The following is a 27,962-nucleotide window of genomic DNA, read 5'->3' on the forward strand; positions in this document are numbered from 1 at the left end:
CGTCGCCGGAGAGCAACGTCCTCGCTGGAGAGCATCAATCTTTTGCTCATTCATTAGGGTTTCGAGGGTTTTTTTTCTTGAATTGGAGGCTTGGAGAAAGAGGAATGAGGGGATGTGAGGTTAGGATTTAGGAGAGAATTGAGGGGTTTTACCCTTAGGGGCTGTTTGGTTGGTTTCCTAAAAACCAAGAAAAGGAAATCAATAAAATAATATTTTTATCCATTTCCATCCCTAAAACTCACCACAACATCTAATAAAATATTATTTTTATCCTCCAACTCATCTCATTTCATCTCCTTTCTTACCTTTAAAAATAAACCAAACACAAGAAATGTGTCACATCATCCAACTTCATCACATCTTATTTTATCTCATTTTTAAAAATCACACACATCATCCAATAATATTGTGACAACTCATCTCATCTCATTAAACATTCCTTTCCACCCATTTCCTCAAAAAAAAAAAAACAAGAAATTAATTTCCTTAAGTACATGTCACATCATCCAATAATATACCTCCAACTCATCTCATCTCATCTATTTTCTTATTTTTAAAAACGAACCAAACACAAACAACCTCAAAACATCATCCAATAATATACCTCCAATTCATTTCCTTATTTTTTTAACCAACCAAACAACCTCAAAACAAGTTTTTAAAAAAATCACTCACATCATCCAATAATAAGGTGACAACTCATCTCATCTCATCTCCTATTCTATAATTTCCTTCTTTTTTAAGCCAACCAAACAACTTCAAAATAATTATAATAGGAAATAGGTTTCCTAAAGTTGAGGGACTAATAAAAAAACAAAATATTTGGGGTTTAATATTGAAAAGACCTATATTTTTGTGATAAATTAACGAACGCGTGCTATATATATGTGGGGGAATGAACATTTCATGTGTTTTTTTAGACTGAAAAAGCAATTAGGTGTGACATGTGAAGGATGTAGGTCAGTAAAGATGGTTTTTGTAAAAAAAAAAAAGAGCTATAGGTGGTAAGTATCGATTTTGCTAAAAGTTAAAGGTGGTTTTCATCTTCAAGCCCCTACAATTGAGCAATAGTACAAGAGGTATATCCGCAAGTAACCCCATAGTATATCTAACAGTTGACAAAAACTGACTATACCGTACCTTGAGCCTGCAATTCAAGAACCCGCTGTCTGAATCGAAGGAACTGAGAAACTTGAATCCTGAAGGAAAATGGGCTCACTGATGATGTTGTTGCTGGAAGTATCGTCGAGCCAGCAGCAGCAAAGTTGCAGCCCTTGAGAAAACTCGGGATGCCGATAGAATCCAAATATGGATGAAGAAAGGGTAGGTCCATTGCTTTCACTTCGGCAGATGAAATTTTAATTAATTTTATGATACACATTGATGCATTAGACTTAAGGTAAATGTCACAAGCCCTATAACACCAGAGCCCTGAAGTTTTTAATTTATATTTGGTAAAATGTAAAAAAGGGTAGGGTAGAATTTTTACCTTTAACCTGTTAACACGGTTTATGAGAATTTGCATTACTTAATGTGGTTTAGTCTACTTTTGAAAATTCAAGTGGGTTTCTATGATTTATAAAGTTTTAGGGGCTTCATCCTACACTAGAAGAATTGTTAAATAGATGCACAACTAAAAATATGTTTCAACTTGATTCAATTAAGAGTTAAATACTGTTTAGTCAAGACGAGTCGAGATAGATTAGCCTAGTCCGTCTTCATTAAGGCCATTTGCAACCCCAATTTTACTTATCACGTGCTGTTTCCCTTCAGAAAACAAACGTTGGAAGTATAGCAGAGTTACAAATCAAGGGTGATGCTTAAAAGACAAACAAAAGGTTGGTTGGTTGACCAAGCACCTAACTGTTTCCTTTGGTTCTTAGTATTATGGCTTCAACGACTCTGCTGTTCTCATATAGCTAATGAGCATTTGGACAATTTGTGCCTCCGATTTATGAGCTTCTGAGACTCTAAATTTGATGAGGGTTTGAATTGGAAACATGCGGAAAATAACGGAACATGAAAGTTTTAGTGAATGTTGAGGGTTATAATTTTATGTTCCTACAGAACTTCAAAGTCCTCGCGAATGTTGAGTATATGTAGCAAGTTTACATTCAGGTAAATTTTACTGAACTCCCACGAACTTTCAGCATTTTGCACCAAAATCCTAGTATCATTAATAATTGTACTGAACCCCTAATAACTTTTGCAGAAAACGCCAAATATCTTTGCGTTAATTATACTAAACCCCCAACTACTTTCAAAATGCTTTTTTATGTTGTTTTTTGGTTTTAATTTATGGGAATTATCTGCAAAATTGCAGAAACTTATTAGGGGGTTTCTGCAATTCCAAAAGTTATTGGGGTTTAGTGCGATTCAAAACTTATTGGGGGTTTATTCTATAACGCTGACAGAAACTTAGGGGTTTAGTGTAATTTGCTCTCTTATGTTCTAACATATGGCTTTGCAGATAGAGCCGTGGTCTGAAATCTAAATTTTTAGCTCCGCTCATTTTTAACTTTGGTCCTAAATACATGTCACCCAGAGTTGCACTGATCTGATCTTACAGTCTTTGAAGTTTTGACGTCGTTCTCAACAAAAACTCTAAAAGTTTTGATGTCATAATTTTATGCTCTCACAGTGAGAAGCATCAAGTATTAGGTTCTATCTAAATCTACAGTCAACTTGAGACTTTAGTTCTTGTGGTTCTCAACCGATACAAATTAAGCTTGAGATGTCATGCAACTTGTCAATAAAAAGGTTAAGAGAATGGGTATTTTTCAGATACTAGCTAGAGTATAGGAATTGTGGATACATCACCCTGTGCAGTCCATTAATTGTTTTGAACCTTCTACTCCTCTGGTTTTATTTTTGCACATAGACATCCTGAGTGAAATTTTGTTGACTCCTTTACCCTGGGGTTCTATTTGTTTTTTTAAAAAAAATTCTCGTTCTCTAGGTGTAAATAAATAAAAAAATCGGTCAGTGGGTCCACCTGCAAATTTAAAAATAGAGGGCGTAGTAGTATGTTCAAAAAATGACAAATTTTGAAAACCATCCTATTTGAGAAAATAATCACAAATTCCGACCTATTCTAAAAAAAATTGTGAAAATCGACCCAGTTTCAGCCGTCGGGTTGAAACTGGGTCGGTTTTGAAGAAAAATCTTCTGAAACTTCACAGGACTTCAAGTCCCGTGAAGTTTTTGTACATTACAAAACTTCACGGGACTTGAAGCCCCGTGAAGTTTCGGAACATATTTTGTCAAAACCGACCTAGTTTTAGCCAGACGGCTGAAACTAGGTCGGTTTTGACAATTTTTTTTTAGAAAATGTCGGAATTTGCGATTGTTTTCTCAAATAGGATGGTTTTCAAAATTTGTCCTTCAAAAAATATATTCTACAGGGTCTATCTACAAATTAAAAAATAGAGGGTAAAGTACGTTCAAAACATATATTCTACCTACAAGGAGGTCTATCCGTATAGTTAACCCTAGAATCAGTAATCATATTTGGTAATGCGCTTCTAAACCAATGTATATGTACTGTACGCATATGGTGTGTAAATACAGGAGAGAGAGAGAGAGAGAGATAAAATTAATTACTTAGAAAATCAATGATGAGTCGACCATCAGAGAACCTCCCAGCAGGGGTCTTAAAGTAATTTTCCCCATAGGGCAGCGCTAGGCTATCTCCAAGTCCAGCAACAAGTTCTCCGGTGTCAGAATTAGAGTCTCCGAAGTTGAAGACTGCTGGATAACTGAAGTCCACGGCAATGCCAAGCGTAGAATGAAGAAGCAGAAGAAGGGAGATAAAAGTGACTGAGACTCTAACAGCCATTGTAGCGTGTTGTAGAATGAAGAAGCAGAAGAAGGGAGATAAAAGTGACTGAGACTCTAACAGCCATTGTAGCGTGTTAAAGTTGTCGTGCCCGCATTCGTATTTATAGCTACTAGTTTTAGAAAGAATTTTAAGAAAGTGTAGGTACAAAGCAAAATGCGTTGCTTGTATTGTAATTTCAGGCTACTGCTCAGACGGAGCCTTGCTATGCCTAGAAGTAAAAGCTTTTTCGGTTGAAATATGAAGCAAACTCATGAAGGTGAAGGTCATGTTTATTTTTAGTAATTAAGTAGCATATACTAGCTTGTGAGAGATGGAATGATCAGGCTAGTTTTATGTTGAAATTGATGAAATATTGATTTTGCAGGTAATTATATATGAACAAGGAATCAAGTTTTCTTGGGGAGAGTCTAATGGAAACCCAAGAAGCGCAAAAGGCTAATGGTTTCTTTAATTAGCAACTCAAGGGAAAATCTCTACGAAAGATGGAACGAAAACCGCAGAAAACAATTATAGAAGCACAGAGATTAACGAGGTTCGACAATCAATATATGCGAGTGATTAATTACCTATGTTCCTAGAGTGTAAACAGGTCACTATAACACTAACAATCAACAAGGATTGCAACCAAATTCTGAAACCTTAATCCCACCTCCCTTTGTCATCCCTATTTTAGTAACAAGGATTGCAACCAAATTCTGAAACCTTAATCCCACCTCCCTTTGTCATCCCTATTTTAGTCTCTTTGGGATGCAAGTTCTGTACGTAGGTGGACCTTAATCCCACCTCCCTTTGTCATCCCTATTTTAGTCTCTTTGGGATGCAAGTTCTGTACGTAGGTGACTGTAATGCATATTTATATCATAGAAATTTTGTCTGGAGGGCCAAAATTATGGAAATAAGTCTTCACAGATAAACAAGTTTTATGGAAGTGGATTTTTCGAAAGATTTATGAACGTGCATATACTTTTCAATGTTGTGATATGGTAATATGTATTTTTTGTATCCTCTGATCGTTACATTAGCTAATTTGCATAAGAGTTAAACTAGTTAATTTATTTTCCGCACTCATATAAAAAGAAAATCTCAATAAAATGTGCTTCATGCCAGAGTTTGGATAGGATCCAAGATGTCAGCGCGCCGGTATAATCACACATTAATTTTGTTTACCAATTAGCTAGCTTTGAAGAAGAGTATATATATAAAAGATGATCTTAGTTCTTATATTAATATTTTACCATTTAGTAAATTAAAAAAAGTTCAATTCATCACATCCTCCGTATATATGCACTTTTCCCCCCCTTTCTGTTTGGCAGATTAAAGAGGTTGATTTTGTATAATCCTCCCTTTAATCTTGTATTAAACAACACTTCGAAGGTACTACGGGTGCAAGTTTACTAATGAAATAAACTTTTGGATCAATTGATACATTTGCAAATATCAAAGGAGATACCTTGATCTATTATTGGTTCTTCATGCAGCAGCCAGTACGTATTCGTGTTACATGGAATTTACCTGTAACCAATATGGACAACATATCCAAAGAATCAACTAGGATATTTGAAAATTTTCTATCTGTGATGTGTCTCGCATAGCAAAAAATAATGGATATATAGATGCTATCCATCCCATGACTTATATTATCCCATAACAACTAGGATAACAAGACTGAAAGCAGGAAATTACACAAAGAGGTTACCAAAAACAAATTAAAATTACTAATAGAGCTATTACAAATCGTTATTTTTTTCCTCCTTTATATTACCGAAATTACCGAATATTTTCTCCAATTACCAAACTACTATGTTTGGCCGTAGTTGAATTTTTTTTTTCATATGTTTACGCAGGGTTGCAGGTTGGACCTCCAATTTAAGCTAATAAGTCAATTCTAAATGTATATGAACTATCCAACATCACTTCCATCTGCATACGAATATATACACAGATCTGATATATTATGGTAATGATGCTCCGAAGAAAATCTAACGTTAGCGGATATAGATCGAGGCTTATAAACCGGTTCACGGTTCACACAATAGATATCTTTTTGATACGCTATTATATTTCGGATTACTGAATATTTTCTACAATGAAACTATTAGAATAACTACTTTCTGTGGCAGTTGATATTTGCTCATTTTTAGACAAATTTAAGGTTGGACCTCTAATTTAAGCTGACAGGTCCAAGTCCAAGCCTCCCCTTAGCCCAAGTTAGTTTTTTTAATGACCTGTAATTATTTTCAGAGAGTCAAGTCCACGCAAAATAAAAATGTGGCGGACTCGAAACAGCTCCACATTCTAAATCCAACGGCCGAGATTATCCCGTCAGGGTCCCAGATTGTAACGGAGCCCGATTTCGCATTTTTAATCTCTCAATTTACATTCAATCCCCATTTAAATGATAGACTAGAGAAAAATAATAATTCGCAATTTCTCTCTCTTTGTTCCTGTCTTCAATCTGAAGAATTCTAGGGTTTGCCTTCATCGAGAGGTCAGTCCAATCCTCTCCTTCAATCGATTCATTTACTCATCATTTCTTCTTTTTTTTTCTTATTTCAATATCTTGATTTTTTTTGGTATGTATTTTAGTGTTCGGCGCAATTACTGTTGATGACATTGCTTTTGCTTCCTCGATTGTTGGATTTAATCTGGTAAATTTCAAGTTTTGATAATGCTTGTATGATAAATATGAACTCTAGATGGTTACATGTCTCTATGATCGATATTAATCTGTTAACAGCTTGTGATTTATTCGATCAAAATCTGTTTTTTTACTGGAGTATTGGATTTATATCTAACTTTCGTGAATTAGTCCATTGTTATTGATAATTTTTCCTGAACTTGTTCTTGTGCAGATCAGGGATTTGAAAGTTGGGTATTGATAGAACTGCAACGATGAGATTGAGAAAAGGTAGCAAGGTGGAGGTTTTGAGCAAGATTGAGTGCTCAGGATTTGGTTTTCTGCTGATCGTTCGTCAGGGGGAAACGGCGTTATTACAATGTTAAGTTCGATCGTGGAGGTGTTGCGATGGGAAAAGTTCAGAGGAAGGAGATTAGGCCTTGCCCTCCTCCAATGGAGAGATGGGGAGATTTTAATCCTGGTGACATTGTTGAAGTTTTTGATAATAACTCCTGGAAGAGTGCAAAAATTGTAGAGGTTCGTGATAGTGGGAAGTACTCTGTGGTTATTCACTATGGATCCTCTAGCATGCTTGAAGTTCACAAATCCAACATAAGGGTGCGACAGTATTGGAATGGCAACGGATGGGTGTTGGTTGATAAGGTACCATCGTTTGTTTACTTTTCTTAACAATGCAAATTTTCTTGTATGCTAGTTGATTTGTGCCTCACATAGATTTTCCAGGCTAATTAATTAATTTTGTGAAGTAATTGGTGTTCTTTACTTTGTGTAGATTGACGGCGTTTTGCTTACGGTATCTGATGGATGTATTACTTGGTTGCAGGAGTCTGAAAAATTAAATGAGGGAGGGTTGAAGATACCATGCATTGGAGGAAAGGTCCACTACCAAAGATTGCAACGTTATGGAGAGGTGAGAAAACATGATGATGAACATTACCAGATTTCTCTAAGAGGCTTGAGGAAGAGGTTGGATAATGGAGCAGGAGCTGGGAGAAAGTTCGGAGCGGTGAGGAAGGTGGGTAAGCACCAAAGATTATTACCTGAAAAGGTAGATATTTGTGCTTCATCACGAATAATTTATGGTGATAATTACATGGATGCTTCCTTAAACAATAGAACAATTGAGATGCCTGAATCTGGCATGAACTGGGGAAATCCAAATGAAGATGTGCATTTCTTTCTTGGAAGTTTAGAACAAAGTGATTCTGATAGTCTTTCATCCTCTGTTGGTAGTTGTAGTCCTTGGAATAGTCGACATAGGTCATTTGACCAACCTGAGAATAATGCAAATCGATGTATGGGCCCTAATTTCGATGATAATGAAGCTTGTAGCTGCTCAGGACGAGAACCTAGAGAGCCTTTCCAACCTACAACAGAGGGAGGAACAGCTGAAATTCATCAATTGGAGTTAAATGCCTACCATTCAATCATGAGGGCATTATATGCATCTGGACCGCTAAGTTGGGAGAGAGAAGCTTTGTTAACTAATCTCCGTCTTATGCTTCATATAACAAATGATGAACACCTATTGGAGCTAAGACATCTAAACAACATCAAAAGTGATTTGGCTTAAGCATTTCAGGTCATTGTAGGAAATCATTTTATTCTATTTCTTTATTCTAGATTTTCAGTGTTGTTTTAAAGCTCGAATGAATTTATGTCCATTTATCAGTTGTTTAATTGCTGATATATACTAAAGAGAGTGTAGTACTTGTAGAAGTTTTGTATAGAATGTGTTATGAAGAAATAAAGTTCTGTTTACCTATGTTTCTGATTTTGGATTAGCTCCTGGGATATCCGGTGTTCCCAGTCTCGTCTTTCTCTCTTCTCTTCTCAGCTTATGCTATTCGATTAACTTTATCACAGAGTTCCTGGGTCCCCTCGTGAGTTGTCAATTTGCGGGAAGAATTGTGTTTCTGTTTAAGTTCTTTGCAATATTATATTTGTTTGCTAATTTACAATGAAGTCATTCGTAGTCACAACCCACTTTTGGCACTGTTTAACTAATGTGCTCTAACAATATGAGATGCATCTACCACTGGTTACTCGTGTATTCCATCATTTCATTGTAGGGATTCATTACGATGGATTAAAATGTTTTTTCACTAATTTTGGAATGTTGTTATCCCAGAAAAGTTTTGATGCTGTCAAATGAATCAAATATATCATTGCAAAGGCCATTTTAGAACCTCATTACATAGTCATCTTCGTAAAAAAAAATCTGATATTCCCCGTAATGTGATCAATTCAAGAATCATGTTGTCTGTTATTCTTGATTTGATTGAAAATTCTAGTTATTTGTGTTGCCTGCCTTGAGAGTGAGCAGATCCTCTGTACTCATTATTTACAAATACAGTTATACTGCTGGGTCAATTTTGGATTCTTTGATTTCGTTACATATTTGATCCTTCTCATGCGTTTTCAGGGCCAAAGTTGGAGGCCTGTAAAGCTTGCTTCTGTAGGTCCAAGATGCTGGTGAGCAATTTTCACCTATCATTCACAATGAAAGTACACCAACATCTTTCATTTGATTTAAACCAGTAAATTAGCATAGCACTTAGCCACTTACTGATATTCTCCGTAGACATGCTCAGTTTGATTTCAAGCTAGATGCCTAGTTATTTGTGCAATATCGATTTTTTTTTTAATTCAGATCATGACAAAAGACATACTATTTCATTTGTGATAGATTGTTGAGGTGCTGTCTAAGAACCTTCAACCTTATGTCTTTGATATTCTTGGGTTACATTTGAGTATTAGATACATATCTGATATGGATGCTTCTCCCTTGCAACACCAGACTACATAAGTTGGGACTGATAAAAAGTTTATCTAAAAAAGTACTAACCAGGACTTGTAGCAACCATATAATATACACCATTGTTTGAAAAAGCTTTTTTGAAACTCGCTTCGAAACTCGCTTCACAACTTATTGAAGGGTAAACACTTCAAAACTCAAGAGAGAAGCTATTTATCCCTTGAAGCTTATGCCTCATCGTTTAAAGCATAATCGAAGTGTGCGTTTCGCGCTTCATAACGCGCTTTTCTTTTGAAGCTCACGCTTAAGGCTATATAGTAGGACATAAAAGAATCTTTGACTAACATTAAAATCCCCTATATATTTTCAATATGACTATTTGACTGTAAATAAAATATATATGTTATGCATGTAGCGTAGTTTATCATAATTCATTTCTATACTTCACATATTTAATTCTTATTTACTAATCAAGACATGGATGTATATACTTGTAATTATTACACCACTATATATTATATGTTCGTAATTTTTACAAATTTAAAATTAAAATATTTAAACTCATGAAGCTTACACTTCGTGCCTTGAAGCTTACGCCTCGCTTCATCAAGGGGTCTAGCGCTTCCCCTTGCGCTTCCACTTTTTTAAACACTGATGTAAACTGACCCAAGTTTATGGATCAGCACTTGTGCATGCATATTTACAGAGAGATGATGTGCGTAGACTCATTATTGCTCTATTGCTGTTGTTATGTGCCACTAACATATGGCTCATTATTTATTTCCTTTTGTTGCTAATATGTGGTTTTACTGCTGAACTTTAGGAGGTTCAGTATCAAACTTTTTAGAGGAGCAACGTATACTCCATCATAACTCATAAAAAGTGCAGGAACTCATTTTCTGTAGCTTCCCTATTCATATCCTCAGTAAGCATAGTAGCATGTAGACTGATCAGTCTATTTACATTGGGTATAACTTCTCTGCGAGACTTTTTTTAATTGGGTTTGGTGTGTCAGCAATTTTGAACCTTACAGAGAAGGTATTGAAGTCTTATCCAAGATTGAATCTTATATAATGCCATGATGCCCTTCACAATTTTACGAGATGACTTAACATACTTTACCTGTGTTTTCCATTTTCTTTCATGGAACTTGCTAAAAACTTTCATGCCTTGCATTTACACGAATTATCTGTTGCATGGTTTATCCAGATGAGGTTTTGCAGTTTCACTGCAAACAGATCATGGAAGAAATCAGTATACACTGAAAGCTTGGCTTTGTTTTTCTCTCTTCTCTTTTTCCTTCTAAGCTGGCTTTCACGTGTTCATAATTTTAAGATTTTAGGAAGGATGTGGCTTTCACATGTTCTTAATTTTGGTATGGTTTCCAATTTGATCACTAAATGGACCAAAAGACAAAACTGTTTTCTTCTTTATGGAAGAGGGCTAATTGTTGTTCCTTGGGCTTTTTAACTAGTGAAAGTGCAAAAGCATTCATGTAGTCATGTTCTTTGGTACTGACTGTAAGTTCGTGAATTCTTTTAACAGGTGAAAGTTGTATACATTCTTTTTCTTTTTCATATTTCTATTAACACGACACAAAGATTTTCCATTTGCAACTTATTGTAAACATCCATTACTTTCATTTGATAGAGGATCAATTCACTCCAGTATGGCTTGATTCGCAAAAACTGTTGCTAAACTTGAGAGTACAAATATTTCTTTATTACTACAATTCATCAGCCTTAAATATTTCATTGTGTTCCTTCAATGCGATCCTACATCTGGTGGCATGATCTTGTGCATTCACAAGAATTATCTTCATGTATCTGTTATAATTTCCACCTTTTTGTGTTAAATGTACCTAATCATGATTAAGTAGCCCATTCCTCTAAAAAAACTTCCCTTCAATTTAATTGAATGGATAATGATGAATACAAAACAGTGAGCCTTGCAAAGCATAAAAGTGGGTACTGCTTATTGACTATGAACAAGCAATATCTGCTTCTTTTTCGAATGAACTTGTTGGTACCACTGAGTTGTATGAATTAAACTAATTAAGGAACATTTTGGATATGCTGTACTTGCCAGTTCTGATTGCAATGGATTAAAGTCCTTCCTTCTTATGTACATGTAAGGCAAAAGTAAAAACTTGTGGTCATGCAATTTTCTTGTTGAATTTGGCTGGAGGCAGAACCTTCAAGCACGCTTTGTAGTTTATGGCTATACCATAAACAAGTCCCCTATTGGGTTTCAAAACTGGAAATGGGGCAGCGAGCAGAAAAGACACTTCATCTTCATTGGGTGACTTACAATGTTAGTGATAGGTAAAAGAAAAATAGTTTTTACTTCAATTGTGTTATTGTTCATTATAAATCTTTAGAACATGTCTTGACTAAGATCATCAGCCGTATATCCGAATTATCAGGTAGATCTTTTTCATTATCACTAATATCTTTGTCAATATCACTAATATCACACATATGCGAATTATCAGGTAGATCTTTGTCATTATCACTAATATCGATATCAAAGAGCACAAAATATGAACTTAATAATCAGTATAGCTTTCTAACTTACGCTTTGTTACAAACAATATATATCACACATATACCATTACTTCTTATTCTCTTTTGGATTATGTCAAATTTTTTCATTCAATATTTATGATTATTAAGATGCAATCATTTTTGAGAAACTTGCTTCCTGTTGTCTAAATAAAGTTTTAATTCTTCATTTCCCCCTGCGTCATGCGGGGGTTGTCTGCTAGTACTATATACGAATGGATGTGGGGCTAGTTGACTCGATTATTAAACAGACCAGCTACAGATAGGACTACCTGACCCGTTTATAAAAAGGATGAGGTATGCATTCAGTTTTTGTGGGTCGGGTCAATTCTTGGTTTTACCTCCATCGAGCTATATCTATGGGAAAAATTCCTCATTTTTTGTTTGTTGAAATAATTACTTCGTACATGATTTTATTACAGACACACCATAGTTGAAGAATTAGCACAGCTTGGGGCTACAGTGTACACATGTTCTTGAAACGAAGCACAACAAATGCCTACATGAGTGGGAGAAATCAGAGCTTTTCGTCATAGCAACTTACAAGGACTCTTTAGCATTCAACAGAGAGCACAACATATTTGAGGTCTCTTTAACATTCAACAGAAACCTCAACATACTTGTACGTATTTAGGAAGTTTTATCCTGTAATTTTTTATTTATAAGAGAAGAATATAATTTTTCTGTCCCTCTGTAGGTTAATAATGCTGGAATAGCAATTTACATGAAAGCTGTGGATTCCAGTCTTGAGGACTATACGTCAATTATGGCTACTGAGTTTGAATCACCATTCCATCTGTGTCTACTTGCCTACTCTCTTCTTAAGGCATTGGGTAAAGGCAATATCGTAAATATCTCCCCAATTTCCAGGCTAATGGCTGCAGATGATCTAACTTTTTTGTCAGCAACCAAAGGAATAAAGGAAGTATTGTTGATTGTCATCTAAAAAAAAGAAAAAGAAAAAGAAAAAGAAAAATGATGTTTGTATTTTTCCTTCAGGAGCGATGAATCGGATGACAAGAAATTTGGCTTGTGACTTGTGAGTGGGCAAAAGACATTATTTGAACCCATTGTATCGCAGCCGGACCTGTTAGAATGGCGATGGCAGAGCCTGTAAGTCTTCCATTGTACATTTTTCTTCCCTGCACTTTCAGCTGTACTGATTCTTTATTGTTTGTCAGTTAAAATCCTGGTTGTACCAATGTTTGTACTTATGATTCCACATACCAACATCAAAAATATTTTGAGCTTTTTAACGGGAACAATAATATCGTCTTCAAAAACCATATCCCTCGAACCAAAAAAGAAGTTTCACTAGAACTGAGAACTCTAGAGTGTGCCATAACTTGTTCGCATGAGTTATTAGCATTTTCCAAATGGGCACATTACACTAAACACCTCAAAACTTTGCAGTAAGCCCCCAGTAACTTTCAAAATTGCATTAAAGCCCCAATGTCCTTTTGGAATTGCAGAAAATCCCAAAATAAGTTTCCACGTTTTGCAGAACTACCCCATAATTTTGAACTAGAAAACAACGTAAAAAAGCAATATGAAAGTTGTTGGGAGTTTAGTATAATTTACCCAAAAGATATTGGGGTTTTCTGCGAAAGCTGTTGGGAGTATAGTGTGATTTTGAAAGTTATTGGGGGTTACTACAGAACACTGAAAGTTCATTGGGTTTATTGTAATTTACTTTTTTCCAAATTGGTGAGGATAATGACCCATGGCTCACAAATTAGTACAACCTGGATGAAAACTAACAATTTACTAAAAGGTGACAAAATTATCGGAGATTGGCCAGTAATCAAGACCCGAAAATTGCCAAAAGCGTAGGTTCAGATGTGACCATTTAGAACACATCAAATACAAGTAAGAACATCATTGATCATACTTGTGCAAACATTAGGATGGACAGTGCCAATGCTTGTTATCCATAGGATAAGAACTGGCTATCTTTGTATTCGAAGGAGAATGTATAAAAACAAAAATCCACAGAACCAAGCACTCTTACCCTTATCCTTCCTTCGAAGTCTTCATTGAAGTCATAGTATTCTTCTCCCCATTCTGCTTCATTGAAGTCTTAGTATTCTTCTTCCCATTCTGTTTCAAAATGCTTTGCCTCATTCCTTATTTCTCTTCCTCTTAAGTTTTAATCACCGAAATTCTAATCGCCGTTTGCATTATATATTCAAGTTTAAGCAAGGAAGTTATTAATTTGGATGAGTTTATATTCTTTTCTCATAGCTGATATAGGGTCTCAAAATTAGTGCAAAACTAGCCGTGAGCATTCTTGTAGGGCGTATTGGTGGATAGGAGGAAATATCATCTGTAGTTGTGTTTCTTTGCATGCCTGCTATTTCTTATGTTACCGGTCAAGTGATTTGCGTCGATGGAGGATGAACAGTGCATGGTTAACAAATACTATGATTTGCCAAAAATTGGACTTGATATAAAATTTCATTTTTGATTAATAGAATAAGTCTAGATGTCACAAAGTTGTCTCTGCCATTAGAGCCCTAAATTCTAAACATATGTAGTATGTAACTTTATATCTGATGTGCTTCCAGGAAACTTCCTGCGCTCTTCGACTACGTGGCCAGCGCTGATTGGGGATCGTGGAAGGGGTGGGTTTATATGAAAAAAAATCCAGCGATTGCTCTCTCTCTCCCAACTCTCAGCCCCAATTCCTGAGCTCGAGCCTCTTCCCCTGAGCAAAACCCCAAATCAGCTCTTCCCTCTTCCCCTGCCAAAACCCCAATCGAAGATCCGACGTGGCTCCGACCCCCATCGAACATCCGACGCCGACCCCTTCTCCGATCCCACGACGACGTGGCTCCAAATCGCTCAACCCTCTTCCCCTTCCAAAACCCCAATCGAAGATCCGACTTGGCTCCGACGTGGCTCCGACCCCCATCGAAGATCCGATGCCGACCCCTTCTCCGATCCCACGACGACGTGGCTCCAAATCCCCAAATTGACCCCCATCGACCCCAGATCACGCCGGAGCTTGAGCTATCCCTGCGCTCCAGATCACGCCGACGCCATTGACCCCCATCGAAGCTCCGACGCCGACGTGTGTTACGGGTCCCCCGCCGACGCTGGTCAGGTCAATTATTCCCCAGTCTCTCTCACGCGTGACCCCCATCTCAATCTCTTCGTTTCTCTCAGTCTCTCTCACTCTCTGTCAGCCTCTTGCTTCTGCTCAGAACCAAATCCACAATTCCTGTGCTCCGACCCAAAGAGAATGTGAGTATATCCCTTGTGAGCTGAATTCCTGTCATGCATTAAGTTGTTTGCATATCCCTTGTTAATGACATAGATTTGCTGCAATTATTGGTGCGATAGTGATATATTTTTACCTATTTTGTTGTTTGCATATCCCTTGTTATGGCGTGTCTGTGATTTGTGTACCTCTTGAAGAAAACTGGACCACAACCAATTGGTACGGCAGTGTTACATTTTGTGAAGTTGATAATGAAATAAATTGATGAAAGAAAACTAGGTGTGAATGGAGGGAACTGAAGCAAAATAGTTAATGCATAAGAGAAATTATCCTAGACAATGTATTGTGGGATATTCAGAATATTACTATTAATCATGCACCTGATTGGCATGAGTTTTTTCATGGGAAAATGTGCATATATGGAATACTCTTTTTTATGATTCATACTATGTCAACAACTTCAGTCATTTCATTCAAATTCAGTAATATGGAAAATGTCAACAAGTTCAGTAATATGGATGTGCAAGCTGGTTTCAGCAAATACATTACATAAGCTGGTTTTTGCGTTCGGTCATTTCATTCAAATTATGCCTGAGATAAATTGCAGAAGAGGGAAGAGCACAAGTATGATTGAGTCATTTTCTAAGAAGGAAAAAGTTAAATTGACTTTTTGTATAAATTTTATCTTGTTTGTGATATGTTTTTTGCAGATAAAAGATGAAGAACTTTTCGGAAGAGTTCAGTGGAGAAGAAGATGAGGGTTTAGTGCAAAGAAGATGTTATTGTGGGTTAATTTGCAGAATATGGATGTGCAAGCAAGGCCACAATAAGGGCTTGGAATTTTATGGATGTCCGAGATACAAGGGACCTAATTGCAAGGGTTGCAACTTCTTCGAATGGGTGGGTGATACCAAGAACATCACAAAAAGGCTGGAAAAGCTGAAAAAAAAATGACGAGGTTTTGATAAAATGCTGAAGGATGTAATTTTATATTTAAAAGTTATTATTATTGTTGTCCTGATATTGTTGCTCTGTGTTATAGCCAAATTACTGAGTAACATATAGGAATGTTTCTTCGTGTTTGTATCAGTTTCATAATATTTTTGGAAACTTCTGAAATTTTGTTGTTGTGTTGGTGTGCTGGACATATTGTTCTTTGGAGTTAGTTTTGAATGCATTAAATTCTTGATTTTGTACATAAACATGAATGCATTGTTGTGAAACTTGGAAGATGAGTGCCAGTTTTGTTCTCAATAACAATTCTTATATGGACCATGAATTCGAGTGCAGATGTTTGGTTAATTGCTGATCAAATTTTCCATGTACATAAACAGTTTTGTTCTCTACATCCTAGAGGTAACAAGAATTTATATCTATCTAGTGCAGATGTTAGTGATTGAGATATGTCATGATTAGGTATTTATTTTGAGAGTAGTTATTCATGCTAATGGTTTGTCCTGATATATTGGAAATACCCATGAAAACATTTGTGAAACCCTTTATGTGAGGAGCGAACTGAAATAACCCTTTATTGGAAATACCCATTAAATTCTGATTCTATATGGATAGCTAGATAGTTATCTGATCTTGCACGACAATACATCGTAAAGGAGCGAACTGAAATAACACATAATATGTGAGGAGATCTGAAAGTTTAAATTATCAGATTCATATTGTCGTACTGAAGAAATCATGAATAGAATACATGTGATTAAGCTCACTTATTCCAGTACAATCTACTTGTGTTTGAAGTTCTCGCAACTGTTCAAGTTCCTAATGCTGATACCAGTACAGACATATTGAAACTCGGAAAAAAAATACGAGACTTATAATCTTGTTAAGGACATGATGCGGTGCCTTCTCATACACTTTAGATGCAGGCATCAAAAGAACTTATCACGAACAATGCACCAGCAGAATAGAACAAAATTGAAGGCTCTTTACAACAAGGAACTTCATGTAATAGGTAAACAACCTCATACAAACATAAGAAACACACTGCTAAGCCAAACATAGACCTCTCAGCCTAAAATTAATTGGTTGTAAATTACTAATGGCTGTCAGCTTAGTACTAATAAGCCGCGGTTGGACCCACAAGTCAAATAATCAAATATCCATTCAACAAAAGGATATGAAACATGACGACGCAACTAGATCAAGCATCTGATAACATCACACAAGGGTTCAAAGACTAAATTAAGCTACACTTCCATGTTCAATCAAATGATGTTCCAAGAGAGACTTCTGTTTGCTCAAGACGATTCTCCCCATCCACCATAGTCCTCTCCCTCACCTTTGTCCTCCTGTTAGTTTGCCAGCAAGGAGAATATGAGACAATGTACGTGCATAAGCAGACAACAGTTTTAATCCAAATAACAATTCTCAATAAACTACTGCACTCGAATACAAGTACCCAAACTGCTTCTTCATGGTCCATGATGCCTGCTGATGTGGTTAACACAATGTACCCAAACTGCACATTTTATCAAAGAAAAAGAGTGTCAACGTCACCTAAAAGAAAATGTTAACAAATACAACATCAGATTTGAAAATATTGCATTACTACAATATACTCAAAGGCAAAATGAAGATTCATCACCATTTCTTAAAAAATGCATCTCCATAAACTTTGTTCGTTAGTCTTGATTGTCAGTTTCGCTGCATAAAATATGAAAGATAAAATTAATATTACGATTTAAGTAATAAAATATTTTAACTTGTCAACGTACTTAAACATACCTCGGCTTGTTAACTGTACAGCTAGTCCTATAATGCCCAAGTTGTCCACATCTACTACATGTACGCTTTTGCCTCTCTTTCTTTTCTCGTGCTTGTTCTAAAGTTGATTTAATTCTTGTAGCATTGCGTGGACACCTTTGGTTCTTGCATGTTTTTCAGGGTCACGAACTGTAATTTGTGGAATATGCTAGATTGTATGTGAAGTAGGTATCTGTGGAATATCCGAGTCAGGAATGTGGCTGCTTCCAGCATCTATTGCTTGACACCCTCTGACTTCTTCTTCAACCCTCTCTATGAAACTTGTTAACAAAGAATCAAGCTCATGCATCCTCTTATCTGACTCAAAGGCAAGCTCCAGTGCATTGTTGGTTTTTGCTTTTAAAGCCCAAGGTTTCAACAAATTGATTTTTTCTACACCACCTGCAATGTTTTTGCCAAACACAACATTACTAACTCCAATGTTATGATGTCGAGCATCTATAGTCCAACGGTGTAGGATATATACACTGGGCAATGAACAGCATTGTCTGTTGAACATTAGAGTGTACAAAATATGTTTGCATAGAACACCACTATTCTCAAACAAACTACAACTACAACTATACTGTACTTCTCTACATTCATCATAAGTAACAAACCTCCACTTTTCATTGCTTTCATCTAAGTCACCAACTCGCCATAAAACAGACTTTTCTTCTTTTCTCTCCTCTAGAAGGCCAAGAACACCACACCCTTTGATCTCATTCTGAAATACATGAAACATAGTGCGGGTATAACTACTTCCAGCTTGTCTTTCAATTGGATGCCCAAGGTGAAACTGCGGTTTTGTATTAAGAGTTCTAAAATCTTCATGTGCTTCACTCATTCGTCGATGTGTAACGACCTTTTCATATTGAGTTACAAATTCTTTTAACTGTGTTTGTAAATTCACATATCCATCAAAGAATGAGTTGATGCTTTCACTCCTTTGAGTTGATCTCATTCTTGCAAAAAAAATGCCTTTTAAGAAGCATGGCACCCAATGGTCTCGATACATGTAAATATTTTGCAGCCATCCATCTTCTTCTTCTATTATCTTAAACTTCTCCTTCATCTTGTGCCAATGCAAATTACAGTTCTCAATGTTACCACTATTACACCACAAGTCCCAATATTTTTGAAATTCTTCACTATAAACAGAATTCAAAGAATACAAATGATCGGCAATATGTCGCTGCAGATGCCAATAAAAATAACGATGCCTTGTGTTTGGAAATACTTTATGAATGGCATTACACATTGCTCGGTCTTGATCTGTGATGATAGCACCTGGTTCAATTCCATGCATGCAGTTTAACCATTCCTGAAACAACCAAACAAATGTTTCTTCTTGTTCATCAGCTAGCAGTGCGCAACCAAATAAAGTAGATTGCCTATGATGATTCACCCCAGTAAATGGTGCAAATGGAAGACTAAACTTATTGGTTTTATAAGTCACATCAAACACAATAACATCATTAAACTTCAAATAAGTTGCTCTTGATTTTCCATCTGTCCAAAAAACACTTCTCATTTGTCCAGTACAAGCTACTTCTAATGCAAAATAAAAATCTGCATCACTAGCCGTCTTTCTTTAAAAATATTGGATAACAGATATGCATTCATTGCCAATATTGTTGTGCCTTTGAGTTTTCATATAGTCAATGCATTGTTGTGGTGTCACTGATTCATCTTCTCTTCCACATGTCGCGTTAATAACACGAGAAATAGTGGAAGGAGTAATACCTTCTTCTTGCAAACATTCAATCATTTTTTTACACCTTTTACTTCTATGAAATTGTTGTTGTGACCTGTGCTTCTTCTTGCAAACATTCAATCATTTTTTTACACCTTTTACTTCTATGAAATTGTTGTTGTGACCTGTGCATCTTTGCTTTATCTGGACTACTGAGCATGTGGTTTGTATGATCTTCAATAAAACCTACAACTATTCATGTTTTATCCTCCAATAATTTTATTCTCATCATTGCTTTACAGCTAACTCTGGTCTCTCGCCGATGATTGATATTTTCCCCTATATCTCTCTTGTCTTTATTAGATCTATAACCTTCTTTGTCACAAACAAATTTTCTATTCAACACTTGTTTATCTTTTTGGGAGTAATTCACTGAACTTTTTCTGATTCCAAATCCCATCATCAAAGCATACGAGTTATAATAGTTGTAGGCCTCTTCATGACTACTAAACTTCATTCCTAAACACGGTTTTTCACCAATTTGCATTCTGAAAATAAAGATAATTGGGGGTCAATATATAATGTTACTCAATGTTACTATTTCAAACAACATATTTCATGTCAGGGAAATTCATGATATTAATGAGGTACCTTGAAACAGGCATCGTTGTTGGAAAAGGCATGAAATCGTTGTTGTTGTTATTATCACCATGAATATCTTCGCTACTATCACCAGGTTCAGCCATTTGTCTTCTTTTTAACCCCTGAAAGCTCTGAGAAATTGCTCCCCAGAAGACAAGATCAAAATGACTGCCAAAAAAAAAATTTAACAGAGTTGAGAATTAGAAATACGAGTGTTGTAAAACCCTAAGCACTCAAGTGGTCAATGTAAGAAAATTTTCAGTGGTATGAAATTTCAGTTAGCATTCAAGTGGTCAATGTAAGAAATCTCTTTTCGAAAAAACAAAGCGAGGTATGAAATTTTCAGTTAGCATTCAAGTGGTCAATGTAAGAAAATCAGCCTCAAATCACCAGAAAAAACCCTAAGCACTCGTATGACAAGAACCAAGGCCAAAGTTAGGGGGGTTTCAATGTTCAGGGGGGTTTCAATACCTCACTAAAAAAAACCTTGATTAGCAATAAGTTCAGGGTTTCTTCTGCAATTTATTCCAGTATTCAATTTATTCCAGTATCAAAATTACTCAATTTGTTCCAGTATCAAAATTACTCAAAATTACTCAATTTGTTCATACAAAAGGCAATTTATTCCAGTATCAAAATTACTCAAAATTACTGAATTTGTTCCAGGCCCTTATTGTATATCACACTTTATGTAATTTGTTCCAGGCAATTTGTTCCAGCCATAATTTCTTCTGCAATTTATTCCAGTATTCAATTTATTCCAGTATCAAAATTACTCAATTTGTTCCAGTATCAAAATTACTCAAAATTACTCAATTTGTTCATACAAAAGGCAATTTATTCCAGTATCAAAATTACTCAAAATTACTGAATTTGTTCCAGGCCCTTATTGTATATCACACTTTATGTAATTTGTTCCAGGCAATTTGTTCCAGCCATAATTTCTTCTGCAATTTATTCCAGTATTCAATTTATTCCAGTATCAAAATTACTCAATTTGTTCCAGTATCAAAATTACTCAAAATTACTCAATTTGTTCATACAAAAGGCAATTTATTCCAGTATCAAAATTACTCAAAATTACTGAATTTGTTCCAGGCCCTTATTGTATATCACACTTTATGTAATTTGTTCCAGGCAATTTGTTCCAGCCATAATTTCTTCTGCAATTTATTCCAGTATTCAATTTATTCCAGTATCAAAATTACTCAATTTGTTCCAGTATCAAAATTACTCAAAATTACTCAATTTGTTCATACAAAAGGCAATTTATTCCAGTATCAAAATTACTCAAAATTACTGAATTTGTTCCAGGCCCTTATTGTATATCACACTTTATGTAATTTGTTCCAGGCAATTTGTTCCAGCCATAATTTCTTCTGCAATTTATTCCAGTATTCAATTTATTCCAGTATCAAAATTACTCAATTTGTTCCAGTATCAAAATTACTCAAAATTACTCAATTTGTTCATACAAAAGGCAATTTATTCCAGTATCAAAATTACTCAAAATTACTGAATTTGTTCCAGGCCCTTATAATTTTCATTTATGAGTTTAAGTACTATTTAAAAATCAAATTCTTTAGTTGAATAAATGTACTTTGACATTTGATAAGTGTTTGCAAATATTCATGAATATTTATCAGATACCACGTATTCAAGTTCAAATTCGAAAACCTCCAGATATGAATATTAGCGTTCACAATCAAATTAGATAACTTTAAACAGGTATAAATATGAATGCGTTAGTATTCTATTCAATATGATCGTTTACCACCCCCTCCTTCTCTCAACTTATTTTATTTGCATATATACTAGTTATAATAAAATATAACAGCTTATACCATCTAAAGGTATAATAAAATTCATTAAGAAACATAAGTTTAATAAGAATTCAGTGAAATATTTTGGGTCAAAGAGTGATTTTATTAGTAAATGGGATTTAAAATAAATGGGGGGTAAAATTTGAGTTTATAGAAGAATAACCAGTGATATTATACTTTATAACATTATGATATAATTTTTATGGAAGTTAATGGAGCATTTTGAGCCATTTGAGGAATTGGGTGGGATAGATAATAAATTAGGATAAACTAGGGTTTGTAGGTGAAAATCCTAGACTTCTCCTTATATTTTTCTTAGGGAAAAAATGTGTCCAGGCCCCAAAAGTAGGAACTTCGTGTGACTAGCCCCCCTGTACTTTGCCCCATGTGGAATAGCCCCAAAAAATGAGCTTTAATGTTTTAAGCCCCCTCCACGTCAGCTTTATACTAAAAGCAGATCGTATTTTACAAAAAAACCAAAACTGCCCTTCTCTTTCTTCCCCAGACGAGTGCTGGTCCCGAACAACAAAAGTCGTTTCTCATTAATGCGATATGATGGGGAAAATGGAGGGAAATTTCCCCCTTTTTTTACTCCATCATGAGCAATAACTAGTTAGTTCTCCATTACTCTTCCTCCTCAGACCAAAATTCTCTCCATAACTCTCTCCATTACTCTTACTATCCCTTCAAAATGGCTGAAAAGGACATCATCTGCATTGTCTCTTCGCAGTATAAAGCGGTATTCTTGAAGATTAATTCTTCAACCACCATCTTGGATCTCAAGTTTGATGCGGCAGAGAGGTTAGATCTTCCATACGAGTCATTAATTTTGGCATACGAAGATCAAACAGTTGGAAGCTTAAAATTTCTCATTGAGAACGATGGTGATCTGACGTCTATGGTGGAGCATTGCCACAATCTTGGACTGAAAGAGGTTCACATGCAAGCTTTTAAAGAAGGAGATGATTCTTCGAATAAACAGGAAAACGAGCAAGTCCGATAAGACATGTAGGTTAACTGTAAAATCAATTAACTTAAGTTCTAATCGTCTTATTGTTAGTTCTATACTAGGTTTAACTGGACTTCAGTTCTAATGTTTTATTTGTCATTAAGCAGTTCTTTGTTATGCTCCATACTAGAGTTCTAATGTTTTATTTGTCAGTTCTAATCGCTATTTTGTTAGTTCTACTAGAGTTATTGCTAGTTCCACTATAGTTCCCATATTGTTAGTCCTAATTGTTATAAATTAGATATAACGTGGTATAAATTAGACAATGTAGGTATAAAATAGAACTAACAAGACATCAGTTAGAACTGACACTAACACACTACAGATTAGAACTAACACTGTGCATATTATTAGAACTAACACGCTACAGAATAGAACTAACAATGTGCAGATTAGAACTAACACTCTACAGAATAGAACTAACACTATGCAGAATAGAACTAACACTGTGCAGATTAGAACTAACACTCTACAGAATAGAACTAACACTGTGCAGATTAGAACTAATACTCTACAGAATAGAACTAACACTGTGCAGATTAGAACTAACACTCTACATAATAGAACTAACACTGTGCAGATTAGAACTAACACTCTACAGAATAGAACTAACATGTTATAGATTAGAACTAACACTCTACAGAATAGAACTAACACGTTATAATTTTGAAATAGCTTGTTATAAAATAGAAATAACTTCGTTAAATTAGAACTAACCTTTAATGGCTATATTGTTTGTTCTAATAGCTATTATGTCAGTTCTAATCAATGCACTGTTAGCTCTAATGGTTATATTGTTAGTTCTTTCTAGTTCTAATTGATTCTAACAGCAAGCAATTGTCGTTTTTGCTTTTTAGCTTTTGCTATTATCTGTTGATACTTCTACTATTTGTTCAGTTTGAACTCAAAAAGTGTAGACTGTGGCTCGTCGGCGTTGTGGACCACAAGTGTTCTAGATAAGAATCCCAATGACAATCCTTCCGGAGATGATGTCATGACGATTGATGACATGATTAGCAGATCAGAGAGGATTCCTGCTTGGTGGCACACAGCTTTAACCGGTGAGGGACAACGATTTGAAAGTGCGAAGGAGTTAAGATTGGCCTTGCTATACTACTCCATGGCAAAAAAATTCGAATACGAGTTTGGGAAGAATGAACCGAAGCGTATTCGAGTGTTTTGTCGGTTTAAGGAAGCCAAAAATTGTCCGTGGATGTTATTTGCCTCTCCACCGAAAAATGATAATAGACTTGAAATCAAAAGGTTTGTGGACAATCACAGTTGTGGGCAGCATGGCAATAATGCTGGTCAATCTAGAGCCTCAAGGCGATTCATTGCTACCCAATTACAACCCACGTTAAAGGTTCGACCGGATATACGGCCTATTGACGTTCAAAAGGAGTTTCTAAGCTCGTATGGGATTAGGGTCGATTATAGTAAGATTTGGTGGGGTAAAGAAAGAGCACAAGAGAAATTATATGGTGATGCCCATGAGTCCTACGATCAATTACGATGGTAAATAGAAGATGATATATAACAAAAGACAAACTAATTTCCTTTATGTGACGTTGATTATACTAATTTTTCAATGTTGGTACTAACGCTTAATCTTCAATTTTCTAGGTATGTAGAAGAGGTCAAGAAGACAAACCCAGGTAGCTATATTCATGTTGAACAAAATGAGGGGAGGTTTACAAGGTTATTCATATGCTACGCCGCCTGCATAAATGGTTTTTTATACGGCTGTAGACCACTCTTATTTTTGGATGGTACCTTTCTTAAAGATCGATTCAAAGGCATACTCCTAAGCGCCGTAGCATATGATGGAAATCAGGGGATATTTCCATTGGCGTATTGTATATGCGATCAGGAAAATAATGTTAACTGGAAGTGGTTCTTACAAGGTTAGTTCTATCCCTAGCCATGTTAGTTCTGTTGCAGGTTATGATAATTCTAGCTCATTCATTGCTAACTCTAATTCGTGTATGGTAACCACAACTCTTTGTAGGTTTGTGGTCTATTCTCTATGAAAGGCCAGATCCATACAACCCTCCACACAAGCTAGTGATAATTTCAGATGCGGATAAGGGGATCAGAGAAGCAGTTAGAGAATTTTTTCCAGATTCTATACACTCTCGATGTGTGTTGCATCTAGTTGAGAACTTCAGGACAAAGTTGAAGGATTTGGGATTCAAATCAAAAGATACTCAGATCTTGGGTAATCTATTGCAATCTGCCTGTTACAAATATACTAGAGCAGAATGGAACGATTACATGGACGACATTAGACTGGTTGACGAAAGAGCTTACAATATTGTGATGAACTACGCTCCAGAAAACTGGGCCAATGCGTTTTTTCCTGGAGTTAGGTAAGTTATAAGCTATTTCATTACATGACTATTATAAGCCGCTTGACGAATTCCCTATTATGTTTCAGATATGGTCACGTTACATCAAATGTTGCAGAGTCATTCAACAAATGGATACATGAGGCTAGGCTACTACGGATACTTCAACTGGTAGAGCACATACGTAAACAGATTATGGTTCGTATGAATGAGCGACGAACCATGGCTGAAAGTTGGAATCAATTTCTTTGCCCCAAAGCTGAACTTGCTCTCAAAGAGAACATGGAAAATGGCCGTCCATTGGAGGTTCGTCAGTCCCACACAGGATTATTTGAGGTACAATCCCATAGATCTTGTCAAGTGGATCTAGACAATAAAACATGCACTTGCCGTGGGTGGGATGTAACCCGTGTCCCTTGCAAACATGCATGCGCATCCATTATGTTTATGAAAAGGGATGTCTACCAGTTCTGTGACTGGTTTATGACGGTTGAAGCCTTTAAAAAGAGCTACGAGCCAATCCTCTACCCTATCCCTGACTTTGAGAAGCGCATCGTGCCAAGGGATGAGATACAGATCCTACCTCCACTTACAACAAAAAGGAAAGGGAGAAATAAAACCAGGCGTATCAACAACAGAACTGTTTACACGCGGCCAGTAAAATGTTCTCGATGTCATATGGAAGGTCATAGCCGTAAAACATGTAATGAATCTATAGCTGACTAAGTGTTTGGTATGTTGAAGTGTTTTCGTCCCAGTATGCAACAAATATTTTGTTTTTTTCCGATTGAATGTTTATTCTTGTTAATCGGGAACTAACATCAGCTTACACTAGATAAAAAGTTTTAAGTAACAAAACAACTATCATATTAGGCCAAACACGCACAAAGAATAGAACTAACATCTCAGTTATTCGATGCGCTCGAGGGGCTAGGAGTAACAAGCCAAAGAATAGAACTAACTTGGTATCAGATAGTACTAACATGTAATAAAGCAGAACTGACTTGAATCGGAACATGTTATAGAATAGAACTAACACTCTACAGATTAGAACTAACACGCTACAGAGTAGAACTAACATTGTGCAGATTAGAACTAACACTCTACAGAATAGAACTAACACTGTGCAGATTAGAACTAACACTCTACAGAATAGAACTAACACTGTGCAGATTAGAACTAACACTCTACAGAATAGAACTAACACTGTGCAATGTTAGAACTAACACGCTACAGAATAGAACTAACACTGTGCAGATTAGAACTAACACTCTACAGAACGGAACTAACACTGTGCAGAATAGAACTAACACTCTACAGAATAAAACTAACACTCAAACTTGGTATAAAATAGAACTAACTTTGTATAAATTAGATCTAACATTGTATAAAATAGAACTAACTTGGTATAAATTAGGTTTATAACGTTGTAAAAAATAGAACTATCTTGGTATAAATTAGAGCTAACGTGGTATAAATTAGATATAACGTGGTATAAATTAGGTTTATAACGTGGTATAAAATAGAACTAACTTGGTATAAATTAGAAATAACTTGGTATAAAATGAGATATAACGTGGTATAAATTAGGTTTATAACTTGGTATAAAATAGAACTAACATAAATTAGATATAACGTGGTATAAATTAGATATAACGTGTAATAAAATAGAACTAACAAGCCATCACACGCTACAGAATAGAACTAACACTGTGCAGAATAGAACTAACACTCTACAGAATAGAACTAACACTGTACAGATTAGAACTAATACTCTACAGAATAGAATTAACACTGTGTAGATTAGAACTAACACTCTACAGAACAGAACTAACACTGTGCAGATTAGAACTAACACTCTACGGAACAGAACTAACTTGGTATAAATTAGAAATAACATGGTGTAGATTAGAACTAACTTGGTATAAATGAGATATAACGTGGTATAAATTAGGTTTATAACGTTGTAAAAAAATAGAACTATCTTGGTATAAATTAGAGCTAACGTGGTATAAATTAGATATAACGTGGTATAAATTAGGTTTATAACGTGATATAAAATAGAACTAACACAAATTAGATATAACGTGGTATAAATTAGATCTAACGTGGTATAAATTAGGTTTATAACGTAGTAAAAAATAGATCTAACTTGGTATAAATTAGATCTAACGTGGTATAAATTAGGTTTATAACGTGGTATAAAATAGAACTAACTTGGTATAAATTAGAAATAACTTGGTATAAAATGAGATATAACGTGGTATAAATTAGGTTTATAACTTGGCATAAAATAGAACTAACATAAATTAGATATATAACGTGGTATAAATTAGATATAACGTGTAATAAAATAGAACTAACAAGCCATCACAAGCTACAGACTTGAACTAACACTGTGCAGAATAGAACTAACACTGTGCAGATTAGAACTAACACTCTACAGAATAGAACTAACACTGTGCAGATTAGAACTAACACTCTACAGAATAGAACTAACACTGTGCAGATTAGAACTAACACTCTACAGAATAGAACTAACACTGTGCAGATTAGAACTAACACTCTACAGAATAGAACTAACACTGTGCAGATTAGAACTAACACTCTACAGAATAGAACTAACACTGTGCAGATTAGAACTAACACTCTACAGAATAGAA

General features: G+C 35.5%; 5 protein-coding genes, 1 long non-coding RNA gene and 1 pseudogene across 7 annotated transcripts in view; 5 read left to right on the top strand and 2 right to left on the bottom strand.

Annotated features, from left to right (window-relative positions):
- The window catches only part of LOC109841575 (protein FAR1-RELATED SEQUENCE 5-like), a 16,450-nt gene extending 15,500 nt beyond the window's left edge, over positions 1 to 950 (top strand). The window contains exon 3 of the mRNA XM_020410535.1: positions 921 to 950. Coding sequence (XP_020266124.1) covers positions 921 to 950 — 30 coding nt within the window. The remainder of the gene's footprint in view (positions 1 to 920) is intronic.
- Positions 1,047 to 3,838, bottom strand: LOC109841576 (GDSL esterase/lipase At1g54790-like). Its single transcript, XM_020410536.1, has 3 exons — positions 3,604 to 3,838; positions 1,141 to 1,341; positions 1,047 to 1,054 (listed from the first exon to the last, which is right to left on the bottom strand). Exons 1-3 carry the CDS (start codon positions 3,836 to 3,838, stop codon positions 1,047 to 1,049), a joined length of 444 nt encoding a protein of 147 aa, XP_020266125.1.
- Positions 6,221 to 6,806, top strand: LOC109839971. Its single transcript, XR_002246769.1, has 3 exons — positions 6,221 to 6,329; positions 6,428 to 6,489; positions 6,694 to 6,806. It is a non-coding gene; the product is annotated as an uncharacterized LOC109839971 (long non-coding RNA).
- LOC109839968 lies at positions 6,824 to 8,898 on the top strand. 2 transcript variants are annotated; one of them, XM_020408444.1, is made up of 2 exons: positions 6,824 to 7,121; positions 7,252 to 8,898. In XM_020408444.1, the coding sequence occupies exons 1-2, from the start codon at positions 6,867 to 6,869 to the stop codon at positions 8,050 to 8,052; spliced, it is 1,056 nt and encodes a 351-aa protein (XP_020264033.1). In that variant the 5' UTR covers positions 6,824 to 6,866; the 3' UTR covers positions 8,053 to 8,898. The 2 variants fall into 2 exon arrangements, with proteins under 2 accessions (XP_020264033.1, XP_020264034.1); XM_020408445.1 differs by having other exon boundaries at positions 7,303 to 8,898.
- LOC109839970 lies at positions 8,963 to 16,106 on the top strand (annotated as a pseudogene).
- LOC109841577 (protein FAR1-RELATED SEQUENCE 5-like) lies at positions 17,951 to 20,223 on the bottom strand. The gene is made up of 3 exons (XM_020410537.1): positions 20,129 to 20,223; positions 19,951 to 20,025; positions 17,951 to 19,373 (listed from the first exon to the last, which is right to left on the bottom strand). The coding sequence occupies exons 1-3, from the start codon at positions 20,221 to 20,223 to the stop codon at positions 17,951 to 17,953; spliced, it is 1,593 nt and encodes a 530-aa protein (XP_020266126.1).
- On the top strand, positions 23,674 to 26,025 carry LOC109841578. The gene is made up of 5 exons (XM_020410538.1): positions 23,674 to 23,747; positions 23,849 to 24,466; positions 24,575 to 24,855; positions 24,960 to 25,320; positions 25,389 to 26,025. The coding sequence occupies exons 1-5, from the start codon at positions 23,674 to 23,676 to the stop codon at positions 26,023 to 26,025; spliced, it is 1,971 nt and encodes a 656-aa protein (XP_020266127.1).

This window comes from Asparagus officinalis, chromosome 5, assembly GCF_001876935.1.
Source record: "Asparagus officinalis chromosome 5, Aspof.V1, whole genome shotgun sequence".
Classification (NCBI taxonomy): domain Eukaryota; kingdom Viridiplantae; phylum Streptophyta; class Magnoliopsida; order Asparagales; family Asparagaceae; genus Asparagus; species Asparagus officinalis.